At 42.3% G+C, this 27,482-nt stretch overlaps 1 protein-coding gene across 1 annotated transcript; it reads left to right on the forward strand.

The window, feature by feature from the left end:
• Positions 1–7,501: 7,501 nt before the first annotated feature.
• Positions 7,502–26,905, forward strand: PGBD2 (piggyBac transposable element derived 2). The gene is made up of 3 exons (XM_065918393.1): positions 7,502–7,729; positions 11,576–11,639; positions 14,213–26,905. The coding sequence occupies exons 2-3, from the start codon at positions 11,623–11,625 to the stop codon at positions 15,972–15,974; spliced, it is 1,779 nt and encodes a 592-aa protein (XP_065774465.1). The 5' UTR covers positions 7,502–7,729; positions 11,576–11,622; the 3' UTR covers positions 15,975–26,905.
• Positions 26,906–27,482: the final 577 nt, after the last annotated feature.

The following is a 27,482-nucleotide window of genomic DNA, read 5'->3' on the forward strand; positions in this document are numbered from 1 at the left end:
ACATTTTAAATACATGAAAACCAAGATTCCACCATGCTGAGCCCTAAACCTAAACAACTAACAAAACACATTTTTTGTTTGTTTGTTTTGCCAGAATACTATGAGCAACAGCTTAAAACACAAAAGTAAGATGATGGATGTCCTTATTGGAGACAGAAAAGCAGAAGGCACACGTAGACACATGTTGAAGAGGCAGAGATTGAACTGATGCAGCCACAAGCCAAAAAACACCAAGGACATTCATCACTGGATTTAAGGCCCACCACAATCCATGATGATTTCACTTCTCCTTTATCATATCTGGAAAGACTCTTATCCCAAATAACAACCTATTCTGAGGTTCTGGGTGGATATAGCTTTTGAGGGAGCATCAATCAATTCACTACAGTGCTGGTTAAAACCTCCAATACCACTAGCAAAGAAATTGTTTTTATTTTAAAAAATTCCTTCAGTGTACTCTGAGAAGGCAACTGAGTGTCAAAGTTAATAAAAGGGAACTATATTAGAGTTGGGAGGCCAGCATGGGAAGCTTCACACATATACCACTCCATGTCAATACAAATCTCAATAGGAAGACACATGCTTTTGCATCTCTGGTTGAAAATGACCCTATTTTACCCACTGCCAGCGTGAGGAAGAAAGATGCTTTTCTCCTTGTTTGGCAACAGCACAACCAATGTGATGTTGTCACAACTCAGTCAATGAAAAGTCACTATACTTCAGTGGTCTTATTGTAACAGCCCATCCCAATATCTTCTTTTCTATAAAAGGTTTCCTCTCCTTTTATAGGACTTGCATGTGGTTCACCATAATTGCAGTTCTTTGCTGCCCCCCAATAAACTCATTTTTGCTGGTAAAATAATTGGTTGTTTTATTGTTTTAAGGTAGCATCAGTCAAGGAGAGAGCACCTGAGTTACTAGATGGGCTTACTTGGAGGACCCTGGTACTATCCCATCATTCTCCTCTTTCTTCTCATTTCCACCTCAGTCCATCTTTTCATGATTATTTTCTTCTCCATTTAGATCTATGCTTATTTCTCCCTGTATCTTAGACCCTCTCTCCCTCAAATCTCTATGATCTTAATATCCCACAATAGGGATCTGATATTGTGGTTTGTATGAAGGTTTATTCTGGAAGAGTGTTGGCCTCTCATTCTCAGAGTCCTCCATCCTCTATTTGAGGTGATTTGTGAATGAAGAGTCACAGTTGCCAGCACAGGTACTGCTGCATGAATAGTGAAATCCTTTCACATACCCCTTCTGTTATCTGAGGAGGAAGAAATTGGGATCTAGAATGGAGGGGGATGGCTCAGTAATCCCTTCCCAGGCTAAACGCTATGAATCAGCCAGGGGTTGTGAATATTTTCATTATTTATATGAGGAAGCTAAATTCTGAGTGTAACAAACCAGTCATCCAGGTAAAATCTGATTTTTACTGAGCATTTATGCAGGAGAAAATAACTTAGCTCAGTATCCTAACCATCAATTAAGACAGAGGTGGGTATGAGTTGAGTAAGTATTTCTCCATGTAGAAAAGAAAGCCAGTCAGTCACCTCCACTAACTTGTGAAGCAAGGTCCCAAAAGAATGAGGATTATGTTGTTGTTGTTGTTGTTGTTCAGTCGCTCAGTCATGTCTGATTTTTGCAACCCCATGGACTGCTGCACGCCAGGCTTCCCTGTCCTTCACTATCTTACAGAGTTTGCTCAAAGTCAAGTCCATTGAGTCGGTGATACCATCCAGTCATTTCATCCTCTGTCTCCCCCTTCTCCTCCTGGTGTCAATCTTTCCCAGCATCAGGGTCTTTTCCAGTTAGTTGGCTCTTCCCATCAGGTGGCCAAAGTATCAGAGCTTCAACTTCAGCATCAGTCCTTCCAATGAATACTCAGAGTTGATTTCCTTTAGGATTGATTGGTTTGATCTCCTTGCTGTCCAAGAGACTCTCAAGAGTCTTCTCCAGCACCACAGTTCAAAAGCATCAATTCTTTGGCACTCAGCCTTCCTTATGGGCCAAACCTCACATGTGTACATAACTACTGGAAAAAACCATAGCTTTGAGTATACAGACCTTTGTCCGCAAAGTGATATCTTTGGTTTTTAATACGTGTCTAGGTTTGTCATGTCTTTTCTTCCAAGGAGCAAGCGTCTTTTAGTTTCATGGCTGCAGTCACTGTTCGGAGTGATTTTGGAGCCCATGAAAATTAAGTCTGTCACTGTTTTCATTTTTTTCCCCACCTATTTGCCATGAAGTGATGGGACTGGATGCCATGATCTTATTTTTTTGAATGTTGAGGATTATATATCTAACACCAAACTCCTCATCTCCCAACAAACCTGCTCCTTCTGCCATCTTTCCCTTCTCAGTCAATGACAACCCTATTCTTCCACTGTGAAGGCCCCAAACCTTGAGTGTTCCCTGACTCCTCAGTCTCATGTTCTACATCCAGTCTATAAGCAAACCTTGGCTCTACCTGCAAAATGCTTTCAGAACGCTACTATTTCTCTCTGGCTCCATCTTTCGCACCTTCAAAGTCACTATCATCTCTGGTCTGAACCACTGCAATAGCCTCCTGTCTGACTCTTTGTTCTTGCTTCACCTCAGAGGGCACTTATAAAAGCTTCATCAGACTGCATTCTTCCTCCGCTAGAACCCTCAATGCATGCAGAGGCTGGCCACATATCTGGCACATAATTTATCATCTCTCCAACTTCATTGTTTTAATTCCCCTTCTTTACTCAGCTGCAGCTATTCCATTCCTCCAAAAGGTTGGGGTTCATCCCACCTCAGGGTCTTTGAACATGCTATTCTCCCCATCTCAAGTATTTCCCTGCTTGAATTCTGCGTGGCTTATTCTTCATATCTTTTGGCTTTTCCCTCAAATATAATTTTTTTCAGGGATACTTTCCATGACCACACTATTTAAAACAGGATACAACATCCCCCTTTTCTGATTTTATTTTCTCCATAGAACTTTCCACTTATAATAAATATCACATATTTTACAAGTTTGTTGACTGTCTGTTTCTCTCACTGGAATGTAAGCAGTGAGTGTCACAGAGTGGGCATTCAGTAGCTGTGTTGCCAAAGTCTTGGCTCCCTGTCTGCAAATGCCAAATAGAAATACGGGGACAGAGTTTGAAGTAAACAGAAAAGAGTGGCTTTGTTATTTTTGCCAGGCAAAAGGGAAACACAGCCGACTAGCTCCTCAAGAACTGTGCTCCCCTTGCTCAGGAATAGGGAGAGGTTTCATATCCTCTTAAAGGTCTTGCATTTTTTTGTTTTATTCTTCAAAGTCTCAAAATGGCCACAGCTGCCATCAGGCAACTCAGCAACTGGGTCTAGTGACCCTGAAGTTATTGACCCATGACCTTCTTTTTGAAATGCAGAATGTTACAAGAGTGTAGGGGGCAAAGAATGCCAGATGCAGAATATAATCTCTATATCAATCAGAGAGTGATTAGCTTTGTGAAGGACAAGTTCAGCTACAAGTGTTTGCTAGTAGTAACAGCTACAGAATAGCAAAGATTGTTTAACTCCTGCAGGCCTGTTTGACTGGTATGTGCCAAAGGCCATTCACTCATTTCTGTTTTTACTGCAACAGATCTTGCCGAATGTGTGAATGAATGAGAGGTAGGTATGGGGAACAAAGGAAGGTAGGAAACACTGCACTTATGTTACCTAAAATAGCACCCCACCGTCCCAGAACTCATCTACCCACTTAACTTGCTTCCTTTTCCTTCACAGCACCTATCACCTTTGACACTATTTGTGTCTTGAGTGCCTCTTTTGTTAAAAAGAGACTCCAATGAGAACAAGAAGTTTTTTGTTCTCTGCTGTATCTTGTTTGCAGGCCATCAATACAGATTTGTGGAATAAACAATGACAAACTTGAGTGTGCCCTTGGCTCCAGAATCTCACAAATGAGGATGATGACTTCTTTTCCTGACCTAGGTGGTTTACATTTAACACTAACCAAAAACCCTTATGGAGAAATGCCAATTTAGAGAAGTCAATAGAGAATCTTCACTACTTGGCCCTCTTCTTGAATATTTAGCACAATTTGGTCCCAAGGATTTTTGTGTTTAGAAAATCCCTTGGAGGTCAAGGCACATTTTACTGTAAAGTACACTCATATATACCTTATGGAGCTGAGTCTCAAAGTTTGTGTATAGGGAGGAGATGGGGGTAATCCTGGGTGGAAAGGGGACTTTGCCCACCACCCCTTTCAGAGTACCTGCAGACAATTTTAGTTGTTGTCAACCTCCTCCCCCCCCCCCAAAAAAAAAAAGCACAATGTGAGAGTTATGAGTTAAGTTTTATTTGGGGCAAAAATGAGGACTGCAGTTCAGGAGACAGCACCTCAGATACCTCTGAGAAACTGCTCCACAGAGGCAAGGGGGAAAGGTCAGTATATATGTGATTTTAGTAATGGGGGGGGGGGGAGTACCTGCAAACAAGCACATATTTTCCAAAAGGTTTTTACTAGTCTCGCGAAGCTTCTGCTAGTCACAAGAAACAGTCATCACCATGAAGGATTTTGGTGCTTTTCTAGATATGAGATGATATGAGAATTGGGCTCATAAAATCAGCTCCTGAGAATACCTAACTATCTGAAGAACCTGTCCTGCCAGTTTTCCTCTGAGCACAGAGCGCCTCATTTCTCTCCAACCTCAACTCCTTCAGGGGGTGTTGAAGGTCAGCAGCTGCAGCAGCACATGACTTAATCCTTGTAGAAGTAGATGGAAAGCACCCATGGCAAGTGCCAGTTTGTAGTTGATGTTCTCATAACTGGTGGAACAGGGGGTGTGGTTTGCTATGGGCACCTAGTGGATACAGCCTAGGGATGCTCAAAATCCTAAATCAGTGCTACCAGATTTAACAAATAAAAATACCTATAGGTAGAATCAGCAAAAAAGGTCTTAATGACCTGGATAACCATGATAATGTGATCACTCCCACAGAACCAGGGGTATCCTGGAGTGTGAAGTCAAGTGAGCCTTAGAAAGCATTACTATGAACAAAGTTAATGCAGGCAATGAAATTCCAACTGAGCTATTTCAAATCCTAAAAGATGATTCTGTTAAAGTGTTTCACTCATTGTTGTTGTTCAGTCGCTAAGATGTGTCTGATTCTTCGTGACCCCATGGACTGCAGTACACCAGGCCTCCCTGTGTCCCTTACCATCTCCCAGAGTTCACTAAGTTCATGTCCATTGAATCGCTGATGCCATCCAACCATCTGCTGCCCTCTTCTCCTTTTGCCTTCAGTCTTTCCCAGTATCAGGGTCTTTTCCAGTGAGTTGGCTCTTCACATCAGGTGGCCAAAGTATTGGAGATTCAGCTTCAGCATCAGTCCTTCCAATGAATATTCAGGGTTGATCTCCTTTAGGATGGACTGGTTTGATCTCCTGGAGGAGGGACTGGCAAGCCACTCCAGTATTCTTGCCACTGTTCTTGCCATGAACAGTATAAAAAGGCTGCACTCAATATGCCAGTGAATTTGGAAAACTCAGTAGTGGCCACAGGAAAAGGTCAGCTATCATTCCAATCCCAAAGAAGAGCAATGCCAAAGATGTTCGAACTACTGCACAATTGTGCTCATTTCACATGCTAGCAAGGTAATGCTCAAAATCCTCCAAGCTAGGCTTCAACAGTACTTGAACCAAGAACTTTGAGATGCACAAGCTGGATTTTAAAAAGTCAAAGGAACCAAACATCAAATTGCCAACATCCGCTGGGTCACAGGAAAAGCAAGAGAATTCCAGAAAAATACCTACTTCTGCTTCACCGACTATGAGAAAGCCTTTTACTGTCTGGATGACAACAAACTGTGGAAAATTCTTAAAGAGATGGAAATACCAGACCACCTTACCTGCCTCCTGAGAAATCTGTATGTCAGTCAAGAAGTAACAGAGACATGGAATAATGGAGTGGTTCAAAATTGGGAAAGGAATATGTCAAGACTGTACATTGTCACCCTGTTTATTTAACTTATATGCAGAGTATATCATGAAAAACATTGGGCTGGATAAATCACAAGCTGGAATCAAGCTTGCAGGAGAAATATCAATAACCTCACATATACAGATGACACCACCCTTATGCAGAAAGTAAAGAGGAGCTAAAGAGCCACTTGATGAAAGAGGAGAGTGAAAAAACTGGCAAAACTCAAAATTCAAAACACTAAGATCATGGCATTTTGGCTCTATCACTTCATGGCAAACAGATGGTGAAAAAATGGAAATAGTGCGAGACTTAATTTTCTTGGGCTCCAAAATCACTACAAAAGGTGACTGCAGCTATGAAATTAAAAGATGCTTGCTTTGTGGAAGAAAAGCTATGACAAACCTACCATATTAAAAAGCAGAGACATCACTTTGCTGATAAAGGTCCACATATTCAAGGCTATGGTTTTTCTAATAGTCAAGTACAGATGTGAAATTTGGACCATAAAGAAGGCTGGGTGCTGAAGAATTGATGCTTTCGAACTGTGGTGCTAGAGGAGACTCTTGAGAGTCCCTTGGACAACAAGGAGATCAAACTAGTAATCCTAAAGGAAATCATTCCTGAATACTCATTGGAAGGACTGATGCTGAAGTTGAACCTCCAATACTTTGCCACCTGATGGGAAGAGCCAACTTATTGGAAAAGACCCTGATGCTGGTAAAGATTGAGATCATGGGGAGAAGAGGGAGACAGAGAATGAAATGGTTGGATGGCACCACCGACTCAATGGACATGAGCTTGAGCAAACTCTGGGAGATGGTGAAGGACAGGGAAGCCTGGCGTGCTGCATGCAGTCCATGGGGTCCCAAATAATTGGACAGGACTGAGGGACGGAACAACAGCGTCACCAGATGAAATACTTAACTGCTAAATTAATCTTACTGTTCAGCCCTGACCAACTCTTTACTGCCCCATGGACTGCAGCATGCCAATCTAAGATTAATCTTAGGGTATATATTTATCTGAAATTCGAACTTAACTGAGTACCCTGATTCACATCTGGTGAGCCTACCTGCAATACACAGGACAGACCCCCAGGACAAAGAATTATCCAAACTAGAAAGTCCAAGGTGTAAAGTTGAGCAGGTTATGCAGATTACTGGGCCAAGCCTCGGAATTTCTGATTAGGTATTTCTGGGATGGGGCCCCAGAATATGCATTTCTATCATGTTCCCAAGTGAAGCTGTTGTTTGAATTATATTGGAGAACCACCCACCTAGAGAGAAAAAAAGGTTTCGTGCCTTAGTGAGTAATAGAGAGGAAAGTGCCTAGGCTATCAAGTAAGGGAACCGGGCAAGTGGAGAGTGCAAGAGGTGCCGAGTATGTTTCACTGCCCTGGCCCCGGCCTCAGAGACACTTCCGGGTTTCCTCTGAGCTCCGCGGAAGCCCTAAAGTCTCGTTGGTTGCTGGGATCGGGGGCGTGTCCTAAGCAGGGGTGTGTCCTGGGCGGGGAGCGGAAGGCGGGCCGAAGGCGAGTGGAGCGCTCTCTTGCCGGACGTTGCGCTGCCGCGACGGCCGACGCCAACAGCGCCGAGGCGCTCTAGGCTCCGCGCTACGAGTGGTATCTGGCACGAACCACGAGGCTCCAGTCTGTTCATCGCAGGTCGAGGTCGCCCCGCTTGCACCGCCGACTAGACCCCTCTTGGATGTGGGAGCGGCCGACCGTAGCGATGTTTTTTCTCAACGGTGCCCCAGGCGTTGGGCCTCGCTGCCGCGGGCGGACGGTGAGTAGGTGGGACTGGTCCAGGCACAACGGATCTCGGGGCTTCGAGTTCAGAGAGCCTTTTGAGGGGGTCCCCCTGCGGGGCGGAAGGCGGGGCCGGCACCGGGGCGGGGTCAACTGGGGCGGAGCGAGCGTGGGGGTGGCAACCTTTGGGCTAGGCCGGGTTGTGGGCGTAGCCGGGGCCCGCTAACGCTGGATGTACTAAGGGAGGAGTGGCCAGGGCCCTTGGGCGGGATCGGGGGTGGGGCAAGGACGGTCAGGGGCGGGAAGGACTACTGTGGGCGGAGCTGGGGCTGGGGCGGGCTGACGCTGGGGGCGGAGCGGGTGGACATTTGTGGGCGGGGTCGGCGGGGTCGGGCGTGCTTAGAGGCCTTGCCCTTTAGGGGGAGAGGAGGTTCTGCATTGGGGTGCGCTGTGAAGGGCGATTTTGGCATTTCCACAGTTTCTGCCTGCTTCTGGGATCGCTGAGGTTGCATAGCATCTTTGTTTTCCTCTCTTCCCCTTTTTTGTTTAGCATTGAGATAAGTACGAGGAGGGCCCAGTATCTCACAAAGGCCATTCTTGAGCCGTTTTGCACCTGGCTTAACTTTGAGGCATTTACGTTTATAAAATGTCTTATTAAAAAATATTTTTTCTAAGTAACTTTAAAAAATGAGACAAGTTTGAAAACTAATACAAAGAATCCCTACGTTCGAGTCACCTGGGTTCCCCAAATGTTAACGTCTTACTTAAGAGAACAGTTAGCAAAACCAGGACACGTAAGGTCTACAGGCCTTGTTCAGAATTTTTTGCTCTTCTCAACCATTTCGTTTTTGTGGTATAGGATCCAAGTCAGGATTTAGTTCCATTTAGTTGTCCTGTCTCATTGGAAAATTTAATATTTTAAGCACTAAAGCTCCCCTCACCTCCAAGATCCTTCAGAATGGCTGTAGGAACATCAGATCTCAAATCAAAGAAACTTTTCTTCCTGGATGCCAGAGCCAGTTGAGAATATCCAGCTGAGCCTCTGGAATGTCCAACTGAGAATGTCCAGCTGAGCCACAGCATTGCACACCTGTGCCTTGACACATCCGGCCCTTGACTGCTCAGCATCTCCTGGTTTTTCTATCTCTCAGGTCAACCTCCTGCCGTTACATCTCTTAGACCTCTCTGAAGATGTCCTCCTTTTCCAGCTTCTCTTTCAATGTGGGCTTCCTCCCTGGGTAACAGCTGTGGCTTCAGGGATTCTTGTGGCTTTGGGGCTTCCACAGATCCTCAGAAAACTGACTCATGTATGACTTTATCCCAGGCCATTTCTTTGTCTCAGACCCAGAGTGACTGTGGCCTTTCAGTACCTTTCTGGGTTATCTCAAAAGCATTTCCATCCCAATATGTGCAAGACACAGCTCCAAATCACCCACATCTCATGCCATAGTTCTGCTCCTGGCCTCTGTGAATGGCATCACCCTACCCTAGCCACTAAGCTTTAACTCTGGGAGGCCTCCCTGATCAGCCCTCTCCCTCCCCCTCAATCATCCAAACTTGTTGGTTTACTTTTTGAATTCTACTTGGGCTGGCCCACTTTTTGCCATAAGCACCACCATCCTGATGATCTCTCTTATCTCCCTACGTCTGCTTTGGTGCCCTCACTCTGTTGTGTATACCACAGTCAGAATAAACTTATTAAAATGTAAACCCAACTGTGTCATGCTCCGCCTATAACCTTTTTCGATTTCCTTTTGCTTTACATTAAAGATAAGTCTCTTTAAACAGTGCCTTCAAGACATGGCATAGCTGATCCAGTCTCTTTGTATACCCTCCCCCTTGGGTTCTCTACCCTGTCATAATTGTCTTTGCTTTCCCGCGTGTTTGCTATTTCTTCTTCTTGGGATGCTGTTTTCTGCCTCCTCAGGGAATTTGTACTCTTTTGGAGGGTCTCTTTCCTAGGGAAGGTCTAATTATCCTTTCCTTAGAAAGAAGTTCTGTGACTTTCCTGACTAGATCTAACTGAGTCCTGTTTTGTAGATCTTAATCTCTCCTACCTCTTCCTTTTGGTGGCCCTGTTAGAGTAGTGATTTTATACATGCTTAGGTATCTAGTAGGCACTTCTGATGTTTGCTAAAGGAGTGAAGAAATTAAGGGCTGCTTTATATGGCTGCCCAACAGCCTCTTTCTGGAGATCATTCCCGTCGAGAATTTGCTTAGCCTGCAGAGGCACTGTTTCCTCCTGTCCATTTCCTCTGGTGGTTCTGTCAAGAAGGGCAAGAAGGATGGAAGGACCATACAGTAGGGGATGGAGGGACTGAGGAACACAGCCAGAGGTCCCCTAAAAGAGAGAAATGGCTTTTCCTACCCTTTCTGCCGAGCTATCCCTTCTGTTCTTGTTTGAGTCCACTGTATCAGTTGGCTCTCCATTGCTAGACATTTCCTATGCAAAGTTTTAGAGAATCTTGAGGAATGCATTTTTGTTAGGGTGAATTAAGAATTGAGTTCCTTAGTACTTTTCTAAATAGCTGTCTTAAAGCCAAAAAGTTAAGATGAAAATGAAAGCCTGCTATAGAATTGGGAGAATGCCCTGCAGTATGGCCATTTGCTCTGCAGCAAAAGTTGTTCAGTTCAGAAAGTATTTACTGTGTGCCTGTTACATGCCAGGAGCTGTGTTGGCTTCTAGGGACCAGTCAGTTCAGTCATTCAGTCATGTCCGACTCTTTGCGACCCCATGGACTGCAGCACGCCAGGCTTTCCTGTCCTTTACCATCTCCCGGAGCTTCCTCAAACTCATGTCCATTGAGTCGGTGATGCCATCCAACCATCTTGTCCTCTATCGTCCCCTTCTCCTGCCTTCAATCTTTCCCAGCATCAGGGTCTTTTCCAATGAGACAGTTCTTCATATCAGGTGGCCAAAGTATTGGAGCTTCAGCTTCAGCATCAGTCCTTCCAGTGAATATTCAGGGTTGATTTCCTTTAGGATTGACTGGTTTGACCTCCTTGCAGTCCAAGGGACTCTCAAGAGTCTTCTCCAACACTGCAGTTCAAAAACAGCCTACTACAGATTTGTTGGAAGTTTGATATAGTTAAAATTGTCCATCCTCCTTTGAGTTTCTGTGTTTTCTAAAAGAAAGGTTTCCCCATGCTGTGGCCATTAATATACTTCAAAAATTTTAAAATTTTGCTTTTTTTTTCTTTTTTTTTTTGCAATTAGTGCTTAATACATCTAGGACTTCACTGTCTAAAAAGTAGCCACTGTCCACATGTGACTATGTAAATTAGAATTACTAAAAATTACATAAAATTAAAAATTCAGTGTCTTAGTCACACTAGCCATATATCCAGTGCTTAATCTTCACATGTGTCTCACGCCTACTGTATTGGATAGCACTGAAACAAAATATTTCTATCATTGTGGCAAATTCTATTGGCAGCACTGATGTAGGACAGTAGTTTTCAACCAAGGGAGATTTTACCTCCTGTCCTTCCCACCAGGGAACACTTGGTGATGTCTAGAAACCCTTTTGTTTTTCATGACTAGTGGGACAGTTGTTCTACTGGTGTATAGTAAATGGAGGCCTGGAATGCTGTTAAACATCACACAATACATAGGAGAACCTCCTATAATAAACACCATGCCAATAGTTCTGACTATAGGAAACACTGTCCCAGAATGTATTTTGTTGTGAGGTGTGAGATGAAGGAGCTGCTGCTTTTCTCCTCTGACTAGCCAGTCAACTGCACATCATTTTCTGTGTGTGCTTGATCTATATCCCTCTGGTTAGTAGTGAATCTAGAGATTTTTTTTTCCCTCAAATGATACAGAAGGTCCTATTGTCTTGCATATGATTTCTTAAAACTGACTTCTATTTTCTTACAGATTCTTAGACTCTGCAAGTAAAGATAACCTGGTGTTCCCAGTATATCATGGCTTCATCCTCAAGGTAGGAGTAATGTTTGATAAAAGGCTTTATGCAAGTACAGTTGACTCTTCAATACATAGGGACTAGGGTTGCTTACCTCTGTGCATTCACAAATCTGTGTGTAACTTTATAACGGAGCCCTCTGCACTGCTGGCTCCAACCAAATGAGGATCGTGTAGTACTCTAGTACATATTTACTGAAAAAGAATCCATGTATAAGTGAACTCACATAGTTCAGTTCAGTTCAGTTGCTCAGTCGTGGCTGACTCTTTGCGACCCCATGGACTACAGCATGCCAGGCCTCCTGTCCATCACCAACTCCCGGAACTTGCTCAACTTCATGTCCATCGAGTCAGTGAAGCCGTCCAACCATCTCATCCTCTGTCATCCTCTTCTCCTCCTGCCCTCAATCTTTCCCAGCATCAGGGTCTTTTCCAGTGAGTCAGTTCTTTGCATCAGGTGGTCAAAGTACTGGAGTTTCAGCTTCAGCATCAGTCCTTCCAATGAATATTCAGGACTGAATTCCTTTAGGATGGACTGGTTTGATCTCCTTGAAGTCCAAGGGACTCTCAAGAGTCTTCTCTTAGTTCACATAAACCTGTGTTATTCAAAGCTAACTGTATTTACCCCTTTGCTTTTGAAAGGCCAAGTTTTTAACATTTTCAGCTCTCAGTCCTGCTAGCCACCCTAAGCACTTGGTGTCTATGAAGCACCAAAGAGGTAGAGGAGAGAGGAAGACAGGAGAAAAGGCAAGGCAGACAAAGGAGTGTGTGGGGGTGCAGTATGGATGCAGCTCTGTAGCTCTAATTCTACACTTGAGCTAAAGATGTGATTTGCTTTCCCCATCCTTCAAGACACAAGAGGGTTCTGTGTGGGGCTGCCTCAGTTCCTGCAGACTTTCTCACTATAAGGGTGTGAAGAGCCAGGCAGAGGTGTTTGAGGGCCTCTGGGTATGCAGCAGCTTGAGTGGTGAGACTAGCCAAGACCATGGCTGGGCAGGGCTGGATCTGCTGCTGTAGACCATGGGTGGCTGGAGGAGGCATGAAAAGGGCTGATGCTCTTTGAGAACACGTCTTAGTTTGAGGCCTGTGGAGAGGCAGAGCTTCAGGTTTCCTCTCCCTTTCTGACTGGCCCAGAGAGCTTGAGATATACCTCATCTCCCCAGAGGTCAGATGTCTTGTGCCCTAGCCTTTAGCATGGGGGCTGGTGGAGCCAATGCCCTGAAAGTGAGGTTGGAGTGAGTCTCTAATGCAACAAAACTCCAAAACTTACAGGCAGGCCTTCGGAGAAATAGCCTTCATGGTAAAGCCTGTATCCTCCCTCTGGTGTGTGGCTTTTCATGCAGTGGCCAAGGAATAGGACAGCAGCAGTGCCCACCTTCTCAAGCCCAGTCCACTTTCATAGCCACAGTGATATGATGACCACTCATGTCCTGCTCCATACCCCTCAGGGACTTCCTCTGATAACCTGGAAGTCCTCATCAGGACTCTGGAACCCTCTGGAGCCTTGGCCCTGGACCTAGCAACCTCTTGTCTACTCTTCTCCCCTCACTAAGTTCTGCAGCGTCACTAACCTCCTTGCTGTTCATAGATGTCAAGACCCTTTGACCAACAGGGCCTTGTCTACCTGTACCTGCAGTTCTTTCTCTCTATCTGGGATACCCTGTCTTCAGCTGTCTACAAGGCTCACTCCTTCACCTTTCCAGTCTGTCTGCCCTGTAAGCCTTCCCTCATCATCTGTCTAAAGTAGCACCCCCAGCCCTATTCCTTTGCTGTATTCTCTGTCCCTTATTCAGGATGGCCCTCATCACTACCTCATGCCATCCTGTGTAGCTACTTGCTTGTTGATATGTCATTTGTTTCCTTCATTTGGAAACAAGTGCTGTGCAGGTCAGGGAGTGGAGTGTGCCCACTGCAGTCCCTGAGCAGCACTAAATACAAACATCTCTTGTATTTGGTTCCTACATGGACAGACAGAGTTAGAATAGCAGGGGTTTCCATGTTTCCAAATCCATTTGGCAGGCAGGATGCAGTAGGATAGCAGATGTTGAGGGAGCCATGTGAAAATCTGTCTGAATCTGGCTAGATCTTGAATTTGGGTAGTGAGAGTTCAGATAGGGAGAAAGAGAATTTGGGAAGTGAGGAAACTTATATTTGTCAAGTGAGTAAGAACAAGGGAAGAGATAGGTAAGGCAGAAGCACAAAAGCAGGGCTGCTCGGGTCACTGAGTCAAGAGACATCAGTGGAGGTCCCTTCAGCAGCCCAACCTTCCCATTGGCAGTTACTGTTAACCAGATGATGACAGTGGCATCTGGACTCATCACTAGAGGGAATCCTCTATTCAAAGACTTTAAGCAGAAAAGGAAGTATGGAATACCTCTTTAGAATACCTCCCTTTATTAAAACACAGATTAGAAGAGTAATCTGTATTTGTCTGGAATATTGACTTATCTGGCACATTGCCTGGTGGTGTTGGATCTGAGATGCTGTTACAGCGGGAGTGTCCCCCTCTTGGACAGTGGTTTGGTGGAGTTTTCTGCTGAAGTACTAGCTTTCCTGCATGGCCTCTCTTCATTCTGTTTACTGTCATTGCAGCGGCCTCTCTACTGGGAGAAGTACCAGCTCAAAGTTGAAGTCTGTGAAGTTACTTGAGGTTCTGAATGCTCTGGAAGAGGAGGAATCTCACAGTAGGGAAGAGATCTTCATTGCACCGCCCAAAAATGCTGCAGGGGACTTCACTGATGAAGACTCAGGTGATGAAGATGGCCAGCGAGGAACCCACGTGCCAGGTAATGTGCTGCATGCTTTTGTGGTCCCTGAGGACTCTGGCACCGCAGAGGAGGAGGAGGAAGACCTGCAGTTGCAGCCAGCCATGAAGAAACAGAAGGCAGTAGTGGAACCTCAGCGTGTTTGGACCAAAAGAGATATCCACCCAGACTTCAGCAGTTGGACAGCAACAGATCCTCATATGGAAGATCTCAAAAGCCAGGAACTGAGTCCTGTAGGTCTCTTTGAACTGTTTTTTGATGAAGGAACCATTAATTTTATTGTTAATGAAACCAATCGTTATGCTGGGCAGAAAAATGTCAACCTAGGTCTCACAGCCCAGGAATTGAAGTGTGTCTTGGGCATTTTGATTTTAAGTGGGTATATCTCTTATCCAAGGAGAAGGATGTTTTGGGAAACATCTCCTGACTCACATCATCATCTTGTGGCTGATGCAATTCGAAGGGACAGATTTGAACTGATCTTCTCATACCTGCATTTTGCAGATAACAATGAGCTTGATGAAAGTGATAGGTTTGCCAAGGTCAGGCCTCTCATCGTACGCATGAACTACAATTTCCGGAAGCATGCACCCTTGGAAGAGTTCTATAGCTTTGGCGAATCCATGTGTGAATACTTTGGACACCGGGGGTCTAAGCAGCTGGCTGCGGGGAAGCCTGTGCGGCTGGGCTACAAGATTTGGTGTGGGACGACCAGCAGGGGCTATCTGGTGTGGTTTGAGCCCTCCCAGGGCACACTGTTCACTAAGCCAGACAGGGGCCTGGACCTGGGAGGCAGTATGGTGGTGAAATTTGTGGATGCACTTCAGACGCGTGGCTGTCTGCCATACCACATATTTTTTGACAAGGTTTTTACAAGTGTCAAATTGATGTCCATTTTAAGGAAGAAAGGAGTGAAGGCCACAGGAACTGTTCGTGAGTACAGAACTGAGTGTTGTCCCCTTAAAGATCCCAAAGAACTGAAGAAAATGAAAAGGGGTTCGTTTGATTACAAAGTTGACGAGAGTGAGGAGATCATTGTGTGCCGCTGGCACGATAGCAGTGTGGTCAACATCTGCTCCAATGCTGTGGGCATAGAGCCGGTGGGGCTGACCAGCCATCACTCGGGAGCAGCCAAGATGCAGACCCAGGTTCATCAGCCATCCCTGCTGAGACTGTACCAGGAGAAGGTGGGGGGTGTTGGCCGTATGGACCAGAACATCGCCAAGTACAAGGTGAAGATCCGGGGTATGAAGTGGTACTCAAGTTTCATTGGTTATGTTATTGATGCGGCTCTTAACAATGCTTGGCAGCTGCATAGGATATGCTGCCACGATGCCCAGGTGGACCTCCTGGCCTTCCGAAGATATGTGGCCTGTGTGTACTTAGAGAGCAATGCAGACACGTCATCCCAGGGGAGGAGAAGCAGGCGGCTGGAAACTGAGAGCCGCTTCGACATGATTGGGCACTGGATCATCCACCAGGACAAGAGGACCCGCTGCGCCCTGTGCCACTCACAGACCAACACCCGCTGCGAGAAGTGCCAGAAGGGCGTCCACGCCAAGTGCTTCAGGGCATACCACATCCGGTAATGCCTGACGGGCAGAGGGGGCCCTCTGGGTATTCGGTTTGCAATGAGATGTTTACAGCTAGGTACAGAGAGCATTTGGGGCACTTGTGTGTAGTGTTGACAAAAAGAAACCTGAGTCCTTGATTTGGTTTTGTATTTTTCCCCATTTTCATTACAGTTACCTTTTAATTATCTTCTATTATGCCTACATGTAATATACATTAATATTTATATTAGTCATAAATTTTTGTAAAGATATATTTTATACAGCTATTTATTTCAACTTATGGGCCCTTTTTATTCAAATAAAATTCTTCCTTTGGGGTATAGCTGTCTGGTAAGGACAATTGAATGTAACCAAAACCTTAGAGAAACTTGTGAACAGTAAAAGGATTTTATAGTATATGCTATCAGTTATACTAATCTGATATAGGCAATATTGTATCAATATGATGAAGGATATCTTAATCATATTTATTTCATTGTAATCTAATGCTAGCAAACTATCCAGGGATAGATGATCTGCCATTATTTACCCAGCTGACTAGATTTATAGAGTTTGTATTTTCTTGATAAAAAATATTTTCCTAATACATGTATATCCATATGGAATCCATTTTTATAAATAGTGTGAAGGAGGGAATTTTTTCACCTAAATGGATGGTCAGCATCATTTATTAAAGGTTAAATATATTTCCCCAATGATTTAAATTCAACCTTTAAAAATTCCTGAACTTTGGGGGAAAGTATTGAAACAAAGAAAAAAGTTTATGTTGGAAAGCCTAGTGGAATATAATCCAGAAGAATATAAGAAATACATATAAAAATTTGGACTTAATACTAAGAGAGCATGTTGAGTATTTTTATTTGGGAAAGAACTTGCTACAGTAGCACAAATAAAAGGAGTATATCAATGTATTTGACCATATAAAACTAAAATATCCATTAGCAAAGGAAAACATGAGGAAATTGAGAAGATATGTTTCACATTATTCCATTTGTAGTAGTATCTTCAGTGCAAAAAGATCTTATAAACACATAGGTGGCAAGGATAAAATGTGCACTTATATGTAAAATAACAAATGGAAGATAAACAGTGAAGATACATAAGTGATGGACAGGGAAGCCTGGCGTGCTACAGTCCATGGGGTTGTAAAGAGTCGGACACAACCGAGCAACTGAATTAAACTGAGATGTCCTTTTTTAAACAAATTAACTTATTTGTACATAATTCCTGTTGGCATGAGTATAGGAAGGTGACAGACTCAGGCAGAACCTGAGGAAGTATGAATCTGCACAACCTTCCTGAAGGTGATCTAACAGGTCCATCCAAAATCTTAAAAATTAAAAACAAAAGCAAATGTTTGGTCCATTGTGATGTAAATAAAAGGGAGAAAAGGGACAGATCCTTCCTTCAGTAGAATCCCAACAATTAAATGGAGAAGGGAGGATGGAAATAAAATACTGTTATTTGGCAAACATCACAGCAGTAATTTTGCAGGTAATAACTATCTGTAGATGCTAATCTTAGGGCAGAGAATTTCCTGACAAGATTTCCAGAGGGAATAAACAGCAACCACTTAGTGGGAAAATCAGGCACACCACCACAACCAAACAGAGTTAATACTACCTGTATTGAGATATAGATGTCCTGGGCCACCCACCTCACCTCAGGTATGGTAGGTACACTGTGATATTCCTGCCCAGAAAGTAAAACCTGAATTCTAAATCACAAGAAAACAGAAGACAGACCCAAATTGAGGGATATTTAGCAGAACAGTTAGCTAATACCTTTTTAAAGTGTTGAGGTTGTAAAAGAAAATGAAAAGGAGGGTATGTCCAAGATTAGATGAGACCAACGAAGTATAGCAAATGCAATGTGTGATACTGGCCAGGTTCCACAAAAAAGGTTTAGTGGGATAATTGATGAAACTTGAATAAGGTCTGAAGTTACACCATTTTAAAATATTCACTTCCTGCCTTTGACTATTGTACTGTGGTTATTCAGGATGTCAACATCTGGGGAAGATAGGTAATAGGAGCTAGCTATCTGTACCACTGGAACTTTTGTAGGTTTGAAATGCTTTCAAAGTGAATGTTAAAAAATGTTTATACCTTTGGCATATCTTTAGGAATCTTGCCTGGACACTTAAAAGCATTTGTCTTAAGAAGTTTGTTGGTCAAATTTTACTTTTCAGTTTTCGTCTCTTGTGTCATGATGATCCTGAGATTTTAGCATTTACTTACCAGGTATTTTTTACCTAACTAATCATCCAACTGAATTAATTGAATGGTTGTGAAAACAGTTTGTAAAGCTTCCAGAAGCTCCAGAATGGCCAATTAACTTCCGTGGTGGCTCAGATGGGAAAGAATCTGCCTACAAGGCAGGAGACTCGGCTTCAATCCCTGAGTCAGGAAGCTCCCCTGGAGCAGGGCATGGCTACCCACACCAGTATTCTTGCCTGGAGAATTCCATGGGCAGAGGAACCTGGCAGGCTATCGTCCCTGGGGTCGCAGAGTCACACAACTAAGCGACTAACACTTTCTTAAGAGCTAAAGGAGAAATTGGCTCTGAGCTAAAGGAGAAATTGGCTCTGAGACTGAGGGATAGTCTCAAGTTGTAATTGATGTAGGAACGTGTGCAGGCTATTCCAGGCCACTGAATGGTGCCTGAACTAATACAGTAGAATCTGTGTAGACAACGCCAAGTCTCACAACTGGCGGTCAAGGCCAGATGACGTTCCTTGTTGGCATATTCCCAAAGGAATCTAGGGTACAAAATGAAACTATGGTTGGTCACCAATCTACAAGTAGGGAAGCACTTGAACAGAATGTCGCCTTGTCTACTCTAGCAGAACCATTCATGAATCTTTTAACTGGAAAGGTTATGAAAGTTGTCCTGGTTATTCTGAATGGCATTTCAAAATCCTTCCAGTTGTTAAGAAGCTGGACAAAATTTTAAAAAAACAAAAACAAAAACTAAACAGTATACCAGACTATGAAAACATGTATAACATTGAAGTTCTTCTAATGAACAATGAAAATGACTTTGTCTTAAGGTTTCATTGATTACCAGACAATTATGTCTTTATAAAATAACAAATGTAAAACACATAAAATTTACTATCTTCACTGTTTTTAAGTATATATAGTTTAGTAGTGTTAATTATGTTCACATTGTTGTGCAAAAGATCTGTAGAACTGAAATTCTGTATCAATTGAACAACTCATTTTCCCTCTTCCAATAAGTCTCCCAGTCTTTGCTGTGGACCTCAGTTTGCATGTTGGGACCTGCCTTCAGCATTCAGTCAGGCAGTGTACAGTTTCACCTCAGCCTTCACTTCCAGCTTGTGTTGAGCCTCCCTGTTAACCAGAAGTGAGTGCTTAGAGCTTCTCAGGTATTCCTGAGTGAGCATACATCTCTGGCAGTGTACACAATCCTATGAAAGCACATGGCCTTCAAGAATCCCAGGACTGTGTGAAAGCTTTTCAGAGTCTGCTACAGGTATCTCATTCCCCAAGTTTTCTTTTTAAGCCTTTTGGTTAACCAATTTTTGCCCAAATAGTATGTATTGCCTTTGGCAGTCACGATGTTCCAACAGTCGCCTTTGATTGTTTTTTTCAAAATGCCTGTGGGGCCTATTTGTACTGGATGAGTGCTGAGTCAGATCAAATATAGATGATTTTGCTAGTGGGGATCTTCCAGGGAATCAGCAGAGTACATGATAATTCTCTGGGGATTGGTCTTTGAAGGAGATCCATTCCTGTCTTGCCACTCCAGTTATTGCCCTGCTCCTGTTTTTTCCACTTCAGGCTGTTGTTTTTCCAGGTTATAGCTAAACAGGAGAGGGAACAATAAGAATAGATGAGTTAAAAGGTCATAAAACTCACCGATTTAGTAAGTTTCAGTCATTTTTCTCAAGTAAATCCTCTCCAGATTGCTGAAAACCTTTGTTTAATTTTCAGAAGTCTGAAAAAGTTGATTCTGGAAAATGTCCAGTGTTTTCATTGCTTTTATGGGTATGAAATTTATTTTCAGAAGTCCTTACTCTGGCATTTTTGCTAACATTAGTTTTGAAAAGTTGTTATGCTGCATAAACAAGTTTTTCTTTCTGTACTCTGAAGATACCTGTTCATTGTCTCCTGGCTTGCATTGTTTTTTTGTTTTTTTGTTTTTTGTTTTTTGTTTTTTGTTTTGGTAAGTCTCTTGTAATTCTTATTCTCTTGGTTCTGTGTATAATGTGTCTTTTTCTCTCCAAGTGCTTTAAGACTGTCTCTTTATCACTGATTTTTAGCATTTTTATTATGCTGTTCTTTGTTGTTTTCTTCCTATTTCTTCCTATTGCTTGGGAATATTTGAGCTTCTTGGGAATGTCAGTTCAGTTTTCATCAAATGTTTTGTTTAAATATCTTAATACTCTTCAAAACTGTCCTTGTTGAATGTTAATACTCTTCAGAACTGTTCTTGAATGATAGAAGAACTGTCCTTGTGAAAGGTTGTTGCTTGAGCCACGAAAAGGCACTGGGATTCTTGGCCTCTGGAGGAGAAGAATTCAATCGGGGGCCAGAGACAAGGCTTGATCGCTCAGAGCTTTTGTGTAATAAAGTTTTATTAACGTATAAAGGAGATAGACAAAGCTTCTGACATAGACATCAGAAGAGGGCAGAAAGAATACCCCCCTGTTAGTTTTTAGCTGGATGTTATATAGTTACTAGCAGTCTATTAATGAAAGAAAGGAATGTCTTAAAACTCAGACAATGGCACCAGGCCCCTCATCCATAAGATGTATTTTGGGATAATCTTGGCACCAGGCGAGTCATCCTGGGCCATAAAACAATTGACTTGAATCTTCTAGAAAGGCAGATTACCATACAAATAGTTTCGCTTACATAGATTAGAGAAACAGTGTCTGAGTATAACATACTGATTTGTCAAGTCAATTCTGAGTCATTAGGCAGAACCGACTGGAAGACAGAGGCTAGGGTAAATGCATAGTGTATTAACATAGCTTAAGACAAACATTTCCATAAGAAAAATGCATTGGTTAACTCAAGGTTTGAGAATAGTTAAGTTCAGGTGGAACCAGTTGTCATTATGGCAACACAGTATTTTAAGAGAAACCTCTTTTTAAATTTGTATAGAGAAGGAGAAAAAAAATGTATCACTAGTTTGTTTCCTCCTGCCACTTGAGAGGGAGAAAAAGATGTCTGACACTTGCAGCCTATTTCCTCCGTTTGGAGACCCCTGGCCTTCCTGCCTGTTACCCTTTCACTTATTTCTTGAATGATAGAATAACTGTCCTTGTTTCTTAAATGAGAAATAAGGGGTGTTGGTGTGCAGTGAATCAAAGGGAAAAATAAGTTGTTTTTCCCTGTGTACATGAGTTGTCTCTGGGGTTGTAGATGTAACAGTGGCAGCACAAGAGTAGGGGCTCAGCACTTGGGAGGAGTACTTATAGGGGTTGGGGAGGGTAAGTTATAAAAAGGATAAGTTAAAAAAAAACCCTGAAATCCAAAAACTATGTCTCTATTGAAATTCAGAAGTAAATTTCAGGAAGGCAGTGATTTCACAGAAGAAGTAATACTCTCTTCTTCAAGATGTAGGTGGAGGCAGTGATGTGTTGGTAAATTAGCTCTTGAAAAAAATATTCTAAGACAAAAAAATAAAAGCCTTAGTTGGTAGTCATTTTCAGCTGCCAGGATCTGAATACCTCCACCATGCTATCAGTGGTTTAACAACCAACTTGCAGAATTATTTAAGATTTAACAGTTAGCTCTTGTGAGTCGGTATGAACCAGCTCCAGAACACTGGTAATAGAATATATGGCACAAACCATAAGGTTTAGAAAAAACAAGCCACCCAACCCAGCACTCAGCAGACATTTCACCCAGACCCTTGGTAAGGTGACAGCCACAGATCAGAAGACACAGAAGAGGAAACATTCAGCAAATAAGATGTCAATGAAGGAAAATATGTGCTCCACAGCCCTTTTGAGTGCTTTCTTATTCTTTAAGAAGCTGGAGGCTCTTGGGGATGTTGGTGGATGAAGCAGGGCAGGGAGGAAAGTGCAGATTGCATGAAGGAAAATCAGATCTGTGTTTCCAGGGACAGTCAACCTGGAAAGAAGGTGAGTGGAAGTGAGGTAGCAAGAAAATTCTAGAGAATAGTTCTAGAAAATGAAGTCTTGTGTTAACTTTTATTTCCTTGTCTCATAGTTTAGCCTTGATTGATTTCACCTGAAAAATTATGGGAAGGAAAACCAGAGTGTGTGTTTTTGTAAATGTTTGCAAAATTTTTCTATCTTGTTAATATAAATGTTTTACTTTTGGCTCTATTTATTAGGTATGTTCAGACATGTGGTAATATTTGAACGTGTGGAAGATGGCAATTTTTTTATTGACGTTATAGGTTATTACAAGATTAAAATAGAGTAATTTAATTGGATTTTTGTTTAGGACTATTTTTAGCCCCTTCAATTTTAAAGACTTGACACCAAGAACTCAACTTAGTTTTTATCGTCACTTGAGGGTCTTTTGTCGGAGAAGGCAATGGCCACCCACTCCAGTACTCTTGCGTGGAAAATCCCATGGACGGAGGAGCCTGGCAGGCTGCAGTCCAGGGGGTCGCTAAGGGTCGGACATGACTGAGAGACTTCACTTTCATGCACTGGAGAAGGAAATGGCAACCCACTCCAGTGTTCTTGCCTGGAGAATCCCAGGGATGGGGGAGCCTGGTGGGCTGCCATCTATGGGGTCGCACAGAGTTGGACACGACTGAAGCGACTTAGCAGCAGCAGCAGCAGCAAGGGTCTTTTGTGGTAAAGAATCTACCTGCAATGAGGGAGACCTGGGTTCAATCCCTGGGTCAGGAAGATCCCCTGGAGGAGAGCATGCCAACCCACCCCAGTATTCTTGCCTGGTGAATCCCCATGGACAGAGGAGCCTGGCAGGCTACAGTCCTTGTGGTCACAAAGAGTCGAACCAGACTGAGCAACTAGGCACAGCACAGCACAAGGGTCTTTTATAAACTGGAGCATTTCAGGACTTTCAGTCATGGTTGGCTTCTTTCAAAGACTATAATAGATTCGCATTTCTTTTGTAGTTGAAAAAAGCATCATTGATCCAGTTTTCTTGGTGAAACTTCATCATCCTTACCATCACTACATCTACCACCTCAGCTACCATCACTCCAATTACACCATTTACCACCATCATTATTGCCACCATCACTACTCACCATTACCAATACCAACACTGTTCTCATCACTACTGCTATCACTGCTGCCACCATCATCATCATCAGTCCTAGAGTGCCCAATTTGAGAATGTGGGCCTAAAATTCTCAAAGAAACATGAAGAGGATAAACACAGGTCACCAGTTTTATGTATATATGAACTGAACCCATGGAGTCAATGATCCCTCTGCAATTTCAAGTATGAAAAGACCAGGGCTGAAATGGAATCTAAGCAGCACTGTTTTAGAATGAAATAGAGCTAGTGATCAACATCCATCATGTGTTTGTATCTAAACTGAGGTTAGGCAGCATCCCAACACCGTTTGCCAAGCACACACCACCTCCTTGTTCCTCAGACTGTATATGAGGGGGTTCATCATAGGCGTGAGGATGGCACCACACATAAAAAGAACCTGGTCCAGCTTGGGACTGTAGTGAGAATTAGGCTTCATGTAGACCAGCATGGCTGGACCAAAATAGAGAATCACCACAGTCAGGTGGGAGGAACCGGTGGCCAGGGCTTTGTTCCTGCCCTCAGGAGAGTTCGTGCAGAGGATAGCAAGGAAGATAAGAGCGTAAGAGGACATGATGAGGGACAAGGGGATGAGGAGCACTATGATGCTTGTCATCACCACAGCCTTCTCATAGGCAGAGATGTCTTCACAGGCCAGTTTCAGGATGGCCATGACCTCACAGAGGAAATGGGGAATCTCTTTGGAACCACAAATGGGGAAATACATGGTTCCTCTATTCTGTTACATATATCTATATATCTGGCATATATTTTATGCTGGCAACATACTGTTTTAATTTACTATAGCTTTGTAATATATTTTGAAATCAGGAAGTATGATGCCTTCATTTTTGTTTTTCTATCTGAAGATTGCTTTGTCTATCTTACTTTGTTCCTGAATTTGAAACATTTTAAACTTTTCATGACTACAAATGATGTTAGTATGGGTTTGACCTATATTATTTAAGGTAGTTTCCCTGTATTCCCACTTCCTTGAGAGTTTTTAACCATAAATGGGTATTGAATTTTGGCAAAAGCTTTTTCTACATCTAGGGACATGATCATGTTTTTTATTCTTCAGTTTGTTAATGTGCTGTTTTACATTAATTTGCAGATATTGAAGAATCTTTGCATTTGGGGGTAAATCCCACTGTGATCATAGCGTATGATCCTTTTAATCTGTTAGTGCATATGGTTTGCTAGATAATTAGTTTTTAACATTTATTTTTATTACATAAGAATAAAAGCTTATGCATTTTTATAATTAACAACAAACTATTCAAAAAGGAAATCCAGAAAGAATTCCATTTATAAAAGCAACAAAAATATAAGAAATAAACTTAACCAAGGAGATGGAAGACTTATACACTGAAAATTATAAAACATTAATGAAAGAATTTGAGCAAGACAAAATTAAATGAAACAACATGCCTCATATGGATTAGAAATATTTAGTATTATAAAATGTTCGTATTATTGAAAGTGATCTACAGATTAAGTGCAATGTCTATCAAAAATTCTAATGGCCCTTTTTTGGTGCCCCAAAGTAAAGAAATAAAAGTAAACATGATTAAACTTGAAAGCTTTCCACAGGAAAGGAAACTGTTGACTAAGTGGAAAGATAACATATTGAATGGGAGAAAATATTTGTAAATTATATGGCTGATAAGGGATTAATATCCAGCAAATATAAACAGTTCGTACAACTTAATAGCAAAAGAAAAATAAAAACAACCAACCAGATTTTTAAAAAGGGCAGAAGACCTGAAAAGACATTTTTCCAAAGAAGAAATGCAGATGGCCAACAAACACATGAAGAGTTCAACATTGCTAATAATCAAGGAAATTCAAATAAAAAACATGATGAGATAATCTTTACCTCATACTTGTCAGAATGGCTATCATCAAAATGAACACAAATAACAAGTGTTGATGAGCATGTGGAGAAAAGGGAGCATTTATTCACTGTTAGTGGGAATGTAAGTTGAAGCAGTCACCATGGAAAATAGTGTGAATGTTTCTCAAAATAAATAAATAAATAAAGCTATTATTTGACCCAGCAATTCCACTGCTGGGTATATATTTGAAGAAAATAAAAACACTAATTTTAAAAGGTACATGCATCCCAGTGTTCATGTTAGCATTATTTACAATTGCTGAGATATAGAAACAACCTAATGGTCCATCAACAAATGAATGTATAATATGCAAATGTTATGTGTGTCTATATATATATATAGGAATACATACATATATGAATACTACTGATAAACTCAAAATGGATTAAAGACCTAAATGCAAGGCCAGAAACTATAAAAATCTTAGAGGAAATCATAGGTAGAACACTTTTTGACATAAATCACAAGATCCTTTATGACCCACCTCCCAGAGTAATGGAAATAAAAACAAAAATAAACAAACTGGACCTAATTAAACTTAAAAGCTTTTGCACAACAAAGGAAACTTGAAACACAATGAAAATAGAGCTCTCAGAACAAGAGAAAGTTGCAAATGAAGCAACTGACAAAGGATTAACCTCCAAAATATGTAAGAGCTTATGCAATTCAATATCAGAAAAACAACAACCAAATCAAAAAATGGGCAGAACACCTCAATAGATATTTCTCCAAAGAAAACATACAGATGACCAACAAACACATGAAAGGATACTCAGCATCACTCATTATTAGAGAAACGCAAATCAAAACTACCATGAGATATCACCTCACACAGTGAGAATGACTATCATCAAAAAATCTACAAATAATAAATGCTGGTGAGTCTGTAGAGAAAAGGAAACCATCTTGCACTGTTGTTGGGAATGCAAATTGATACAGCCACTATGGAGAACAGTATGGAGATGCCTTAACTAACTAGGAATAAAGCTATGACCCAGGAATCCCACTACTGGGTATATGCCCTGATAAAACCATAACTCAAAAAAGACATGTAACTGAATGTTCATTGCAGCACTATTTCCAATAGCCAGAACATGGAAGAAACTTGGATGTCCATCGACAGATGAATGAAGAGGTTGTGGTACATATATACAATGGAATGTTATTCAGCCATAAAAAGGAGCAAATGTGAAACACTGTTGGGAGCCGGCGAGAGAAACCCCGTAGGTGACAAGATCTGGGTTCAAGGACTTGGCACTCAAAGGCGTCCGGACCTCCAGGGGTTTCTCGGGACCGCCCCACCATCCACTCCCAGGCCTTCGTTCTTTCATCTTCTGATGTTTGGCATTCTTCTATGTTCCCTAAAAACTAGTCTGACTCTTACCTAAAATCCCTTCTTGAAACCTTTGCATAGCAGCAACACAGTCCCTGGGGGCACATGGGTCCCAATAAACAGGCCAGAAGTAAGGAAAATATTACACAGAATATCCTGCTGCTTCTGGCTCTGTTGGAATTATGATTGCCAATTTAGAATCTGGAATGCTCATGATTGCACAAAAACACTTCTAGCACAAAACCAAGTCTGCTAGCAACAGGCCTATCTATCCCATAAGTAAAAGTAGATAAACAGTCCATCACGAGATTGAGAAGATTCCTTAGGGTGTCATCAGAAGGGAATTCGTGAGACCTCTCACCCTTAGGATTACATACCAGAGCTAAGTCCGCCCGGGGCTGAGCTTCCCAAGATAAGGTTTGTAGATGGCTTTTCACAGTTGACTAGCTGCTGCACCTGGTACAATCTTATCATTCCCCACTCCTTAACCCTCTATAAAGGATTATTGGTTTTAGGGTATATAAACACTAATGTAAAAGGATAAAGTAGTCTTGATTCTGCACTCAACCAAGACTCGACTCGCTTCTTTTTCTTCGCGGACGCCGCTCATCCGAAGGGAACCCCTAGACTCCGCCGGGGCTGGACCCCGGCAAAACACTTGATCCTAAAGCTTGTTATACACAGTGAAGTCAGAAAAATGAAGTCAAATATTGTATACTAATGTATATATATGGAATCTAGAAAAACGGTACTATTTGATGAATCTATTTGAGGGCAGGAATAGAGATGCAGATGTAGAGAACAGATTTGTGGACCCAGTGGGAGAAGGAGAGTGTCGGGTGAATTGAGAAAGTCGTATTTACATATACCCTGCCATGTGTAAAATAGATAGCTAGGAGAAGCTGCAGTATAACATAGGGAGTCCAGTCTGGGGCTCTGTGAGAACCTAGATGGGTGGAATGGGGAGTGTGAGAGGGGGGCTCAAGAGGGAGGTGATATATATATGGTTATAACTAATTCATGCTGTTGTGTAGCCGAAGACATCACAATA

This window comes from Muntiacus reevesi, chromosome 1 (assembly GCF_963930625.1).
Source record: "Muntiacus reevesi chromosome 1, mMunRee1.1, whole genome shotgun sequence".
NCBI lineage: Eukaryota > Metazoa > Chordata > Mammalia > Artiodactyla > Cervidae > Muntiacus > Muntiacus reevesi.